The 12,500-nt window shown below is 56.0% G+C and overlaps 1 protein-coding gene across 1 annotated transcript in view; it reads right to left on the reverse strand.

The window, feature by feature from the left end:
- LOC127566565 (synapsin-1-like) overlaps window positions 1-12,500 on the reverse strand; it is a 48,405-nt gene that overhangs the window by 15,337 nt on the left and 20,568 nt on the right. Inside the window, exons 5-8 of the mRNA XM_052008981.1 lie at window positions 2,689-2,751; window positions 1,780-1,922; window positions 1,365-1,439; window positions 465-567 (exon numbers count right to left, since the gene is read on the reverse strand). Coding sequence (XP_051864941.1) covers window positions 465-567; window positions 1,365-1,439; window positions 1,780-1,922; window positions 2,689-2,751 — 384 coding nt within the window. The remainder of the gene's footprint in view (window positions 1-464; window positions 568-1,364; window positions 1,440-1,779; window positions 1,923-2,688; window positions 2,752-12,500) is intronic.

The following is a 12,500-nucleotide window of genomic DNA, read 5'->3' on the forward strand; positions in this document are numbered from 1 at the left end:
ATTTCACACTCTCTCCCTCCCCCCTCGTCTCTCTCTCTCTCCCCACTCCCTGCCGCTCCCCTCCCTCAGTGTGCCCGATTAGGAGCCCCTCTCAGGGCCATATGTGGATGGCAGTGGGGTCAGTGTGGGGACCGACACGGGGCTGTGGGGAGGGAGCGGGACAGTGGGGTCAGTGTGGGGACCAACACGGGGCTGTGGGGGGGGGAGCGGGGCAGTGGGGTCAGTGTGGGGACCGACACGGGGGTGTGGGGAGGGAGCGGGACAGTGGGGTCGGTGTGGGGACCAACACGGGGCTGTGGGGGGGGGAGCGGGGCAGTGGGGTCAGTGTGGGGACTGACACGGGGCTGTGGGGGGGGGAGCGGGGCAGTGGGGTCAGTGTGGGGACTGATGACCGTCCCACGGACGGTTCTCCTGGATTCCTTGACCCGAGCCTCAGCTGGAGATCCCCCACCGCGACCTCTCACCTCGATGATGTAATCGCGGCCGTCTTTCCCGTGAATCACTTCCACCGCACAGATCTCGATCCCGCCGAACATCTCGGAACATTTGTCGGCCCAGAGCTTGTACCTGTCGCCAGAGGAAGCCGGGAGGTGAATGGGTGTGGACCGGCCAATGCTTCACACTCTCAGGGGCCCTAACTCCCATCCCTCAACCAATCCCAGGCCCTCTCCACCAATCCCAGGCCTCGTCCTCCAATCCCAGGCCCTCTCCACCAATCCCAGGCCCTCTCCACCAATCCCAGGGCCTGTCCTCCAATCCCAGGCCCTCTCCACCAATCCCAGGCCTTGTCCTCCAATCCCAGGCCCTCTCCACCAATCCCAGGCCGTCTCCACCAATCCCAGGCCTCGTCCTCCAATCCCAGGCCCTCTCCACCAATCCCAGGCCCTCTCCACCAATCCCAGGGCCTGTCCTCCAATCTCAGGCCCTCTCCACCAATCCCAGGCCTTGTCCTCCAATCTCGGGCCCTCTCCACCAATCCCAGGCCTTCCCCACCCCAACCCCATGCCCCACTCACCAATTCTAGGCCTTAATTCCAATCCCGGGCCTCGGGCCTTGCGTCCTCTCTCTGGTCCTGTACTCCCAGCTGAAGCCTCCTCCGCCGCTCTGGGGCCCAGTGGCCTATTCGGACCCATCCCTCAGTCACCTCCTGCCACAACCGGACCCACCAATGGCTCCCTCGCGGTCTGGAGGCCATTCATGTGGGGGGGGCTAGTAGGAGCATCTCCTCAGGTGAGGGGGAGAATCCATCACTTTGATCCCATGTCGGGACCCTCCAAAGACCCCTCCCAGCCCCACTGACTCCCCCCCACCACCCCCCCAAGCCTCCAGTTGATTGAGTTGGCCTCAGGACCCCGGGGTGTTACCTGTCAGTCATGGCCACTTGTTCCAACATGGCCGATCCAGTGTTGGCTTTCCAATTTCCCGAGATCGAGGTCCTCCTGGAGAAGGGGCAGAGGTCATTGGTCCTGGTCCCAAACCCGTCCCACCTCCCTGTCCCCACCTCCCTCCCCCAAACCCGACGTTGCTCCCCACCCTCAAGAGTCTCCCTCCCCCATGTCCAGGTCAACCATCAGGTTCCCCGATGGGAGACATCACATCAGGGAGGGGAGGGGGAGAGAGTGAGGGGGAGGGGAGGGAGGGAGGGAGGAGAAGGAGGGAGAGACGGAGGGGGGAGGGGAAAGGCTGACTCCTGACCCCTAGGACTAACCCCTGGACCTCAGGGATGACCCCTGACACCCAGGGCCGACTCCTGACCCCCCAGGACTGACCCCGACTCACATGTACGCCTTGTAGTTACTGCCGATCTTCTGGATGCGGAGGTCGTACTTGGCGTCGATGAAGGGCTCGGTGGTGGCGTAGGTGTTGGTCAGGGCCACCACGCTGGCGATGTCCTGGAAGTCATAGTGGTGGTCAACCTTCACCTGGGGTCAGATGGGTCAACGGTCATGGCGGGGGGGGGGGTTGGGGGGAAGGGAGGAGGGGGAGAGGGGTCAGGGAGGGGAGGGAGAGAGGGGGAGGGACGGGAGAGGGAGGGCGGAGAGGGGGGGGTGAGGAGAGGAGTCAGGGAGGGAGGGGAGAGAGAGGGAGGGGAGAGAGAGGGAGTGGGGAGGAGAGGAGTCAGGGAGGGAGGGGAGAGAGAGGGAGGGGAGAGAGACAGAGAGGAGGGAGGGAGGGGAGGGGAGGGAGGAGAGAGACGGAGAGGAGGGAGGGCAGAGAGGGGGGTGAGGGACAGAGGGAGAGAGGGGGAGGGAAAATGAGAGAGAGGCAGAGAGACAGGGAGGGAGAGGGCAGAGGGGTGAGACAGAGAGAACGGGGCAAACACCATCCCACCGACTGTCTCCCTCCCCCCTCCCTGCCACCCTCCCCACCGTCCCCCCACCCTTCACAAGCATCACCCTCTCCCCCGTCCAACGTGCGACACCCAGTGACTTTCCGTCAGGAACCACCCCCACCCCCCCCCCACCACACCCCCGCCTCAAAGTTCCCAATCTGCCTTTGCCGGGAACACGCACGTTCCCTGCCCCGTTGGGGGGGGGGGGGGACCCCCTCCCGGGAGCACAGCCTCACACACCCAGGATCTATTCCGACGAGCAGGATTCGGACGCAGGTGGGAGTCGGTCGCTGGGAGGTTGGATAGTAACCTCCCCCACCCCAGCCATGGGTTACCTGCTGGGAAACGAACCCTACCTTTCCCATTCCGGAATAAGCGTGGCCCATTTTCACGACGACCGGAAACTTCGAGGTTGACAACTGCAGAAAGGGAAAAAATGCCGTGAGCCATCTCCGCCTCGCCCACCGGCAGTCCCGAGGAATCCGAATCGCTTTCCCTACAGGATATAGAGGCAGAGGTGGGAGACGGCTGTGGGGGAGGGAGCGGGGCAGTGGGATCGGTGTGGGGACCGACACGGGGCTGTGGGGAGAGCGTGGGCACTCTCTGCGGTGAACAACCCTTGCTTCCCTGTGTCAGGATGTATTGGTTAATCAGGATCAGTTCCCGCGTATGAGACAGTTCAGCCGATACCTGCCTTCAGGGGGACATCTCCCAGGGTCAATCCGGGGATCGAGGAGGTCATTTCACTCCTGCTGTGTTGGTCAGTACCACTGTAGTCCCTTGTTTCAGAACACAGAACCGGTACAGCACAGGAACAGGCCCCTCGGCCCACGTTGTCTGTGCCGAACACGATGCCAAATTAAACTAAGTCCCTTCTGCCCGCACGCGGTCCGTCTCCCTCCATTCCCTGCACATCCATGTGTCCGCCTAACAGCCCCTTGAACCCCTCGATCGTATCTGCCTCCACCCCCACCCCAGGCAGCACATTCCAGGCACCCACCGCTCTGTGTAAAAAAACTTGCCCCGCACACCTCCTTTGAACCTACCCCCTCTCACCTTAAATGCACGCCTTCTGGTATTAGGCATTTCGACCGTGGGAGAAAGATTCTGTCCACTCTATCTGTGCCTCTCTTAATCTTATAAACCTCTATCAGGTCTCCCCTCGGCCTCCGCCGCTCCGGAGAGAACAACCCAAGTTTGTACGACCTCTCCTTACAGCTTGCGCTCTCTACTCCGGGCGGCGTCCCGGTGAACCTCTCCCGCACCCTTTCTGTGACGGGGGCGTTTTTCCTTTGGTGCCCTCGTCTCCGGGATCCTGACCCCCGTTTGAGCCGGAGACCCCCTGACGTCAACTTCCCGACTCTTGGACTCAGCGCCTCGACTAATGAAGGCGAGCGCGCCGTACGCCTTCTTTACCGCCCTGTCAACTTGTGTGGGGCCACTTTCAGGGAGCTGTGGACTTGGACCCCAAGATCCCTCTGTACATCATCGCTGTTAAGGACCTACCATTAACTGTGTCCTGTCCCTGCGCATTTGATCTCCCAAAGTGCAACAGCTCACACTTGCCCGGATTAAACTCCATCTGCCACTTCCCTGCCCAGATCTGCAACCGATCTATATCCCGCTGTATTCTTTGGGAAACTTCTACACCATCCACAGCTCCCCCGATCGTTGTATCGTCTGCGAACTTACTAACCCCACCCATCCACGTTTTAATCCAAGACATTTATATCCGTCGCCATCTGCAGAGGTCCCAGTGCAGATCCCTGTGGAACACCACAGGTCACGGACCTCCAGCCAGGATAAGTCCCAACCACCACCACACTCCGGACCAGCCCATTCGGGATCCAAGTCACTGTGGGTCCCAGGCATCTTAATCTTCTGGATGAGCCTCCCGTGAGGGACCTTGTCAAACACCTTACGGAAGTCCACGTGGACAACGTCCACGCCTCGATCGCCTCCTTGAAAAACTCAAGTCAAGCTCGTAAGACGTGGCCTCCCCCACACAAAGCCACACTGGCGGTTAACACAATGAACCGATTAACAATTACCCTCCTCTCCCACCGCAGGAGCTTTTTGGTGAATTCGAGTCAGACGGCACGGAAACAGGTCCTTTGGCCCATCAGGTCCATGCCGAATGTGTTGCCAGTGAGGGAGTCCCATCTGCCCGTGTTTGACCCATAGCTTCCTAAACCTCTCCTATCCACGGACTATTTCTGGCAGCTCATTCCAAATATGTACCACCATTTGCGTGAAGGAACTGCCCCGTCCAATACAATTCTTGTATTTGTATTTATTAATGGACAAATACCGGCGCTTTGAAGTGACAGAACATTCCTGTGTTGGATCGCCTCATTATAGGAAGGATGTGGAAGCTTTAGAGAGGGCGCAGAGGAGATTTACCAGGATGCTGCCTGGATTGGAGAGCACGTCTTATGAGGATAGGTTGAGCGAGCTGGGGCTTTTCTCTTTGGAGAGGAGGAGGATGAGAGGTGACTTGACAGAGGTGTACAAGATCGAGTGGACAGTCAGAGGCTTCTTCCCAGGGCGACAATGGCTAACACGAGGGGGGCATAATTTTCAGGTGATTGGAGGAAGGTATAAGGGGGATGTCAGGGGTAAGTTTTTTTACACAGAGAGTGGTGGGTGCGTGGGACACACTGCCGGCAGAGGTTGTGGGGACAGATACATCAGGGACATTCAAGAGATTCTTAGATAGACTCATGAATGATAGAGAAATGGGGGGCTATGTGGGAGGGGAGGGTTAGATAGATCTTAGAGCAGGAGAAAATGTCAGCACAACATTGTGGGCCGAAGGGCCTGCACTGTGCTGTAGTGTTCCCTGTTCTATGGATCATCATTAAAAACCCAGTTACTGATCAACTTTAGCTCAAGTGGCGATGCCCTGTTTTGGAAGCAAACCTTTTGGATTGATTTACTTCTCCGAGTTAAACGCCTGCGCTGAACGTCCCCTTAACCTGACCTGCCCCGGGGGAAGATATGTCCCCGGTACGTACAGGGGGACAGACGAGGGAGCAGGAGGGGTTGCCTCTCCCCCGAACGAAGCTACCGCCATTGCTCCTCTGCCCCCCACCCCCCCCCTTGCCCAATGCCCTGGGTGAACTGCCTTTGAACTGACACGGGGACAGAAAGAAGAAGTGTTGACTGACTCAGAGCAGGAAAGGGAAGAAGGTCGTGATGGTTGGCGGAAACTCGCAAGGACTGGTGTCAGCACACGTCGATGCCAAGTTGACTTCGGGGTGGAGGCAGCGGGGGGGGGGCTCCGGCTCGAACGGAGGTCAGGATCCCGGAAAGGAAGGTGCTGAAGGGAAAACGCCCCCCCCCCCCCCGTTACCGGAGGAGTGTGGTGGGCTTCGGGGAGGGTGCGGGAGAGGTTCGCCAGGATGCTGCCTGGATTAGAGAGCGTGAGGTCGGACAGACTTGGGTTGTTTCCTCCGGGGCGGCGGAGGCTGAGGGGAGACCTGATGGAGGTTTATAAGATTACGAGAGGCAGAGATAGGGTAGACAGCCGGTATCTATCCGCCCCCCAGGATCGAAATCTCAAAATACCAGAGGGCGTGCAGTTAAGGTGAGAGGGGGATAGTTCAAAGGAGATGTGCGGGGCAAATTTTTTTACACAGGGAGCGGTGGGGGCCTGGAATGTGCTGCCAGGGGTGGGGGTGGAGGCAGACACGATGGAGGGGTTTAAGAGGCTCGTAGACAGGCCCGTGGATGTGCGGGGAATGGAGGGGGACGGACATTGTGCAGGCAGAAGGGATTAGTTTAGTGAGGCCTTTAATTACTAGTTGAATTATCTCGGCACAACATCGTGGGCCGAAGGGCCCCTGTTCCTGTGCTGGACTGTTGCACGTTCTTTCCTGGTGAACCTCTCCCGCACCCCTCTCCAAAGCCCCCACGTTGGCGCAGTGTCTTATGGCTCCAGAGACCCGAGTTCGATCCTGATCTCCGCCTGTGTGTGTGTGTGTGTGTGTGTGTCCCTGTGACCCCCTGGGTTTCCCCCTATCCCAACGGTGGGGGGGAGGGGGGTGTCAGTAGGTAAACCGCAGCACCCCCCCCCCAGTGTGTGTGGGTGATGGGGACAATCTTGGTGGGGTGGGGTGGGGTGGGGGGGGGGGCGAGTTCAGCGGAAGGTGAGGACACAGGTTATGGGGGAAACGAGTCTGGGAGTTTCTCCCCGAGCTGGAATAGAGTTGATGAGCTGAAGGCAGGTTGACACAGCACGGAAACAGGCCCTTCGGCCCGACTGGTCCATGCCGGCCAAGATTCCCATCCGAACCAGTCCCGTTTGCCCTTATTTGGCCCCTATCCCTCTAAACCTTTCCCATCCACCGACCTGTCCCAGTGTCGTTAATGTACCTGCCTCACCCACTCCCTCTGGCAGCTCGTTCCACGTACGGACCACCCTCTGGGTGAAAAAGTTGCCCCGCGGGTCCCCTATTAAATCTCTTACCCCTCTCACCTTAAACCTGTGCCCTCTAGTTCTTGATTCCCCAACCCTGGGGGGAAAGACCGTGTGGATTCACCCTATCGATGCCCCTCGTGGTTTTACACACCTCTATAAGGTCACCCCTACGTTCCAAGGAATAAAGTCCCAACCTACTCAACCTCTCTCCCCATAACTCAGTCCCGGCAACATCCTCGTAAATCTCCCTCTGTGCTCTTTCCAGCTTAAAGGCATCTTTCCTACAGCAGGGCGACCAACACTGAACACAATACTCCAGATGTGGCCTCACGAATGTCTTGGACATCTACCATGTAAGATTTTGGAAGGATCATGAAATATCTCGAAAGGTTACCAAGACAGCTTGGAAATCAGCAGATTTAAATCCCAGGGTGTTAACATCTCAGATGACCTGTCCCGGGCCCAGCATCTCGATGTGATCGCGAGGAAGGCGCAGCCAGCGTCTTTAGTTCCTCAGGAGGTTCGGCCCGTCACCGAACACTCTGGCAAACTTCCACAGAAGTGTCCCGGCCGGTTCCATCCCGGTCCGGGACGGCAATTCGAACGCGCAGGAAGCCGCAGAGAGCGGTGGGACCCAGTCCCAACACATCACGGGGACATCCCTCCCCACCATCGGGAGTATCTACAGGAGGCGCTGCCTCAGAAGGCAACGTCCGTCGTCGAAGATCCCCCCCACCATCTGGGCCGTGCCATCTTCTCGCAGCTCCCGTCGGGCAGGAGGTACAGAAGTCTGAAGTCCCCACACCACCAGGTTCAGGAACAGTGACTTCCCTTCAACCATTTGGTTCTTGACCCGACCGGCACAACCCTAATCACTGCCTCAGTACAGCAACACTGGGACCACTCTGCACTGCAATGTTTGGTTCCAACTGTGTTCTGTCTTGCAGAAATTGTGTTTAATTTATGTTTATAGAACCATAGAACAGTGCAGCACAATACAGGCCCTTCGGCCCACAATGTTGTGCCGACCTTTAAACCTCGCCTAAGACTATCTAACCCCTTCCTCCCACATATCCCTCTATGTTAAATTCCTCCATATGCTTATCTAGCAATCTCTTGAATTTGCCCAATGTACCTGCCACCACCACCCCAGGCAGCGCATTGCACGCCCCACCCACTCTCTGGGTGAAAAACCTCCCTCTGATATCTTCCTTGAACTTCCCACCCATTACCTTAAAGCCATGCCCTCTTGTATTGAGCATTGGTGCCCTGGGAAAGAGGCGCTGGCTGTCCACTCTTAATATTTTGTACACCTCTATCGTGTCTCCTCTCATCCTCCTCCTCTCCAAAGAGTAAAGCCCGAGCTCCCTTAGTCTCTCCTCATAATGCACACTCTGTTTTACTTGTGAGCGTTGTCTCTCTGATGCTCTGTGCCTGTGACGCTGCTGTAAGTGAGTTTTTCACTGCACCTGTGCTCCTCACAATAAACTTGACTCGATTCTGGAAAATGGTGGAGAAGTAACAGACCGACATCTGATAGGGAAGGGATCAGAAGCAGCCAGCTGCTTTTACAAACATGAAGCTGAACTGATGATTCACAGTTGCAAGGGTTGAGAAAATAAATCAATGCAAAAACTGTGCACCAAAAGGACAGCCGCAAAAATTCCGCCCACATCCCACATTTCAACCAGATTGAATCTCCTGCAGCAAACCTCAAGGAAGTCAGCGGAGAAGGGAAGATGACAAGGATTCTTTTCTGATGATGGAAGGTAAAAGAAAATGTGGCCACACATTCCCAGGGCCAAGAAAACCACAGGGCAGTCAAACAAGTCTGCATTCGAGTGAGTTTCCATGGAGAAAAACAGGTCCCCGGGAGTGGGTTACAGGCTGGGGTCTGATCCAATGGTTCTGGGGGTTTATATATAGAATAACAGGTCCCCGGGAGTGGGTTACAGGCTGGGGTCTGATCCAATGGTTCTGGGGGTTTATATATAGAATAACAGGTCCCCGGGAGTGGGTGACAGGCTGGGATCTGATCCAGGGGTTCAGGGGGGTTTATATATAGAATAACAGGTCCCCGGGAGTGGGTTACAGGCTGGGGTCTGATCCAATGATTCTGGGGGTTTATATATAGAATAACAGGTCCCCGGGAGTGGGTTACAGGCTGGGATCCGATCCAGGGGTTCAGGGGGGTTATATATAGAATAACAGATCCCGGGAGTGGGTTACAGGCTGGGATCTAATTCAGGGGTTCTGGGGGTTTATATATAGAATAACAGGTCCCCGGGAGTGGGTTACAGGCTGGGGTCTGATCCAATGGTTCTGGGGGTTTATATATAGAATAACAGGTCCCCGGGAGTGGGTTACAGGCTGGGGTCTGATCCAATGGTTCTGGGGGTTTATATATAGAATAACAGATCCCCGGGAGTGGGTTACAGGCTGGGATCTGATCCAGGGGTTCAGGGGGGTTTATATATAGAATAACAGGTCCCCGGGAGTGGGTTACAGGCTGGGATCTGATCTAGGGGTTGGGAGGGGTTATATATAGAATAACAGACCCCCAGGAGTGGGTTACAGGCTGTGATCTGATCCAGGGGTTCGGCAGGGTTTATATATTAGAATAACAGACCCCCGGGAGTGGGTTACAGGCTGGGGTCTGATCCAGGGGTTCAGGGGGGGGTTTATATATAGAATAACAGATCCCCGGGAGTGGGTTACAGGCTGGGGTCTGATCCAGGGGTTCAGGGGGGGGGTTTATATATAGAATAACAGATCCCCGGGAGTGGGTTACAGGCTGGGGTCTGATCCAGGGGTTTGGGGGGTTTATATATAGAATAACAGATCCCTGGGAGTGGGTTACAGGCTGGGGTCTGATCCAGGGGTTCAGGGGGTTTATATATAGAATAACAGACCCCCGGGAGTGGGTTACAGGCTGGGATCTGATCCGGGGGTTCAGATGCAATGTGGCAGTTGTATGGTGGTTTATATATAGAACATTGAATGTCTGTTTGGAGCGAGTGATCCAGGGAGAGGGTAGAGAGAGGTCAACAGAAAACTCTGGAAACACGCAGGGTCAGCGGAGAGGGAAGCAGAGTTCATGCTTCAGGTCTGAGACACTTGGCTGGATGTGGCAGAGAGGTGGACCGTGGAAAGGATGCGGAGGGGTTGATGGAGGGGTGTGTGGGACAAAGGAAATCTCATTGAGAGGGTGAGGTCAGGGTTGCTGCGGGGATAAGTCGTGCAGCTCATCCAATGTTGGGTCACAGAGTCATACAGCACAGAAACAGGCCCTTCAGCCCAACTGGTCCATGCCAGCCAAGATTCCTGCAAGTCCCATAGAACCATAGAACAGTACAGCACAACAGAGTCCCTTCGGCCCAAAACGTTGTGCTGACCTTTAAACCTCACCTGAGTCTATCTAATCCCTTCCTCCCACATATCCCCCTATTTTAAATCCCTCCATCTGCTTATCTAGCAATCTCTTGAATTTGACCAATGTACCTGCCTCCAGCACCGCCCCAGGCAGCGCATTCCATGCACCAACCACTCTCTGGGTAAGAAACCTTCCTCTGACATCTCCCTTGAACTTCCCACCCATTACTTTAAAGCCGTGCCCTCTTGTATTGAGCATTGGTGCCCTGGGAAAGAGGCGCTGGCTGTCCACTCTATCTATTCCTCTTAATATTTTGTACACCTCTATCATGTCTCCTCTCATCCTCCTCCTCTCCAAAGAGTAAAGCCCGAGCTCCCTTAGTCTCTCCTCATAATGCATACTCTCTAAACCAGGCAGCATCCTGGTAAATCTCCTCTGCACCCTTTCCAACGCCTCCACATCCTTCCTATAATGAGGCGACCAGAACTGAACACAGTACTCCAAGTGTGGTCTTTCCAGAGTTTTGTAGAGCTGCATCGTTACCTCGCGGCTCTTAAACTCGATCCCACGACTTATGAAAGCCAACATCCCATAAGCTTTCTTAACTACCCTATCCACCTGTGAGGCAACTTTCAGTGATCTGTGGATATGAACCCCCAGATCCCTCTGCTCCTCCACACTGCCCAGAATCCTGCCATTAACCTTGTACTCTGCCTTGGAGTTTGTCCTTCCAAAGTGTAGCACCTCACACTTCTCCGGATCGAACTCCATCTGCCACTTCCCAGCCCATATGCCCACGTTTTGCCCATATCCCACTAAACCTTTCCCATCCCCAAACCTGTCCAAATCATTTTTGAAACTTTGTCATCGTACCCTCCTCTAAAAACGTCCTCTGGCAGCTTGTTCCACACACCCACCCGCCTCTGGGTGAAAAGCTTGCCCCTTTAAATCTTTCCCCTCTCACCTTAAACCTGTGCCCTCTAGTTTTAGACTCCGCGACCCTGGGAAAGAAGACCCCACCTATCGATCCTGATGACGACCTTCACGATCACCCTCCATCTGCTCCCATTATCCCAGCCCCTCGACGACTTATCCCAACAGCAACCCTGACCTCACCCTCAGAAGTATTGCCTTGGTCCTTCCTGACCCTCTGCCTCCCCTCTCCCTGTCCACTTCCTCAGCCTGAAATGATAACTGCGTCCCTCCCTCCAGAAGCGCCGACTGACCTGCAGAGAGTTTCCAACCCTCCCTGAATCAGTTTTGGATTTAAGACATCTGCGTGATTCTCTAGGGAGGTGTGAGATTCCAGCAAATTGTTTGGAAAGGGAAAGGATATGGCATTACTTTACCATGAAATAGAGATGACATCAGTTTTCAGTGTCGTAGAGTTGCTGTAAGGTATGTAAACTAATAAACAACTTTCGAGAGTGAATTCAATTGAAAGCCAAGTGAGACAGATGACTCAGTCCATCACTCACTCACATTCCTACAACCCTGATTCACACAGACGTAGTTTCCAAACAGTGTACCAGAGACTTTCAGGGACAGAAAACAGGCTGGTCTATTCAAGGGGACATGGCGCTGTAGTAAGGGCGGTGAGGAGGAAGCGCTGCTGTTGGAGGGTGTGGTTGTCAGGGTTTAGATGGAGGTCAGGGTGTTGGACAATGTTGGGCTGCAGGTGGAGGTTACGGCGTAGGACAGCGTCGGGGTGCAGATGGGGGTCACGGTGTAGGACAGCGTCGGGGTGCAGATGGGGGTCACGGCGTAGGACAGCGTCGGGGTGCAGATGGGGGTCACGGCGTAGGACAGCGTTGGGCTGCAGGTGGAGGTCACGGCGTAGGACAGCGTCGGGGTGCAGATGGGGGTCACGGTGTAGGACGGCGTCGGGGTGTAGATGGGGGTCACGGTGTAGGACAGCGTCGGGGTGTAGATGGAGGTCACGGTGTAGGACAGTGTCGGGGTGCAGATGGGGGTCACGGCGTAGGACGGCGTCGGGGTGCAGATGGGGGTCACGGCGTAGGACGGCGTCGGGGTGCAGATGGGGGTCACGGCGTAGGACAACGTCGGGGTGTAGATGGAGGTCACGGTGTAGGACAGCGTCGGGGTGTAGATGGAGGTCACTGTGTGACTAACCAAACTTTCCTTGTTTTCACTTCCTTTCCTGGAAGGGGCAATCTGATGACTGTTCCCCTGGCTTGTGCGTCTTATTGTCTGTTACACAAGAGGCGGGGGCGAGGATTGTTCTGACGTCTGGGGGGGGGGGTGGGGTGGGGTGGGGGGGTTGATGGGGTTACGTCGGCGAGGTTTCGCAAACACCCCGGCCGAGTGTGTTGCCGCAACTGGCCCTGGCTGATGGAAAACAGATGTTTGCT

This window comes from Pristis pectinata, chromosome 43, assembly GCF_009764475.1.
Source record: "Pristis pectinata isolate sPriPec2 chromosome 43, sPriPec2.1.pri, whole genome shotgun sequence".
Classification (NCBI taxonomy): Eukaryota; Metazoa; Chordata; class Chondrichthyes; order Rhinopristiformes; family Pristidae; genus Pristis; species Pristis pectinata.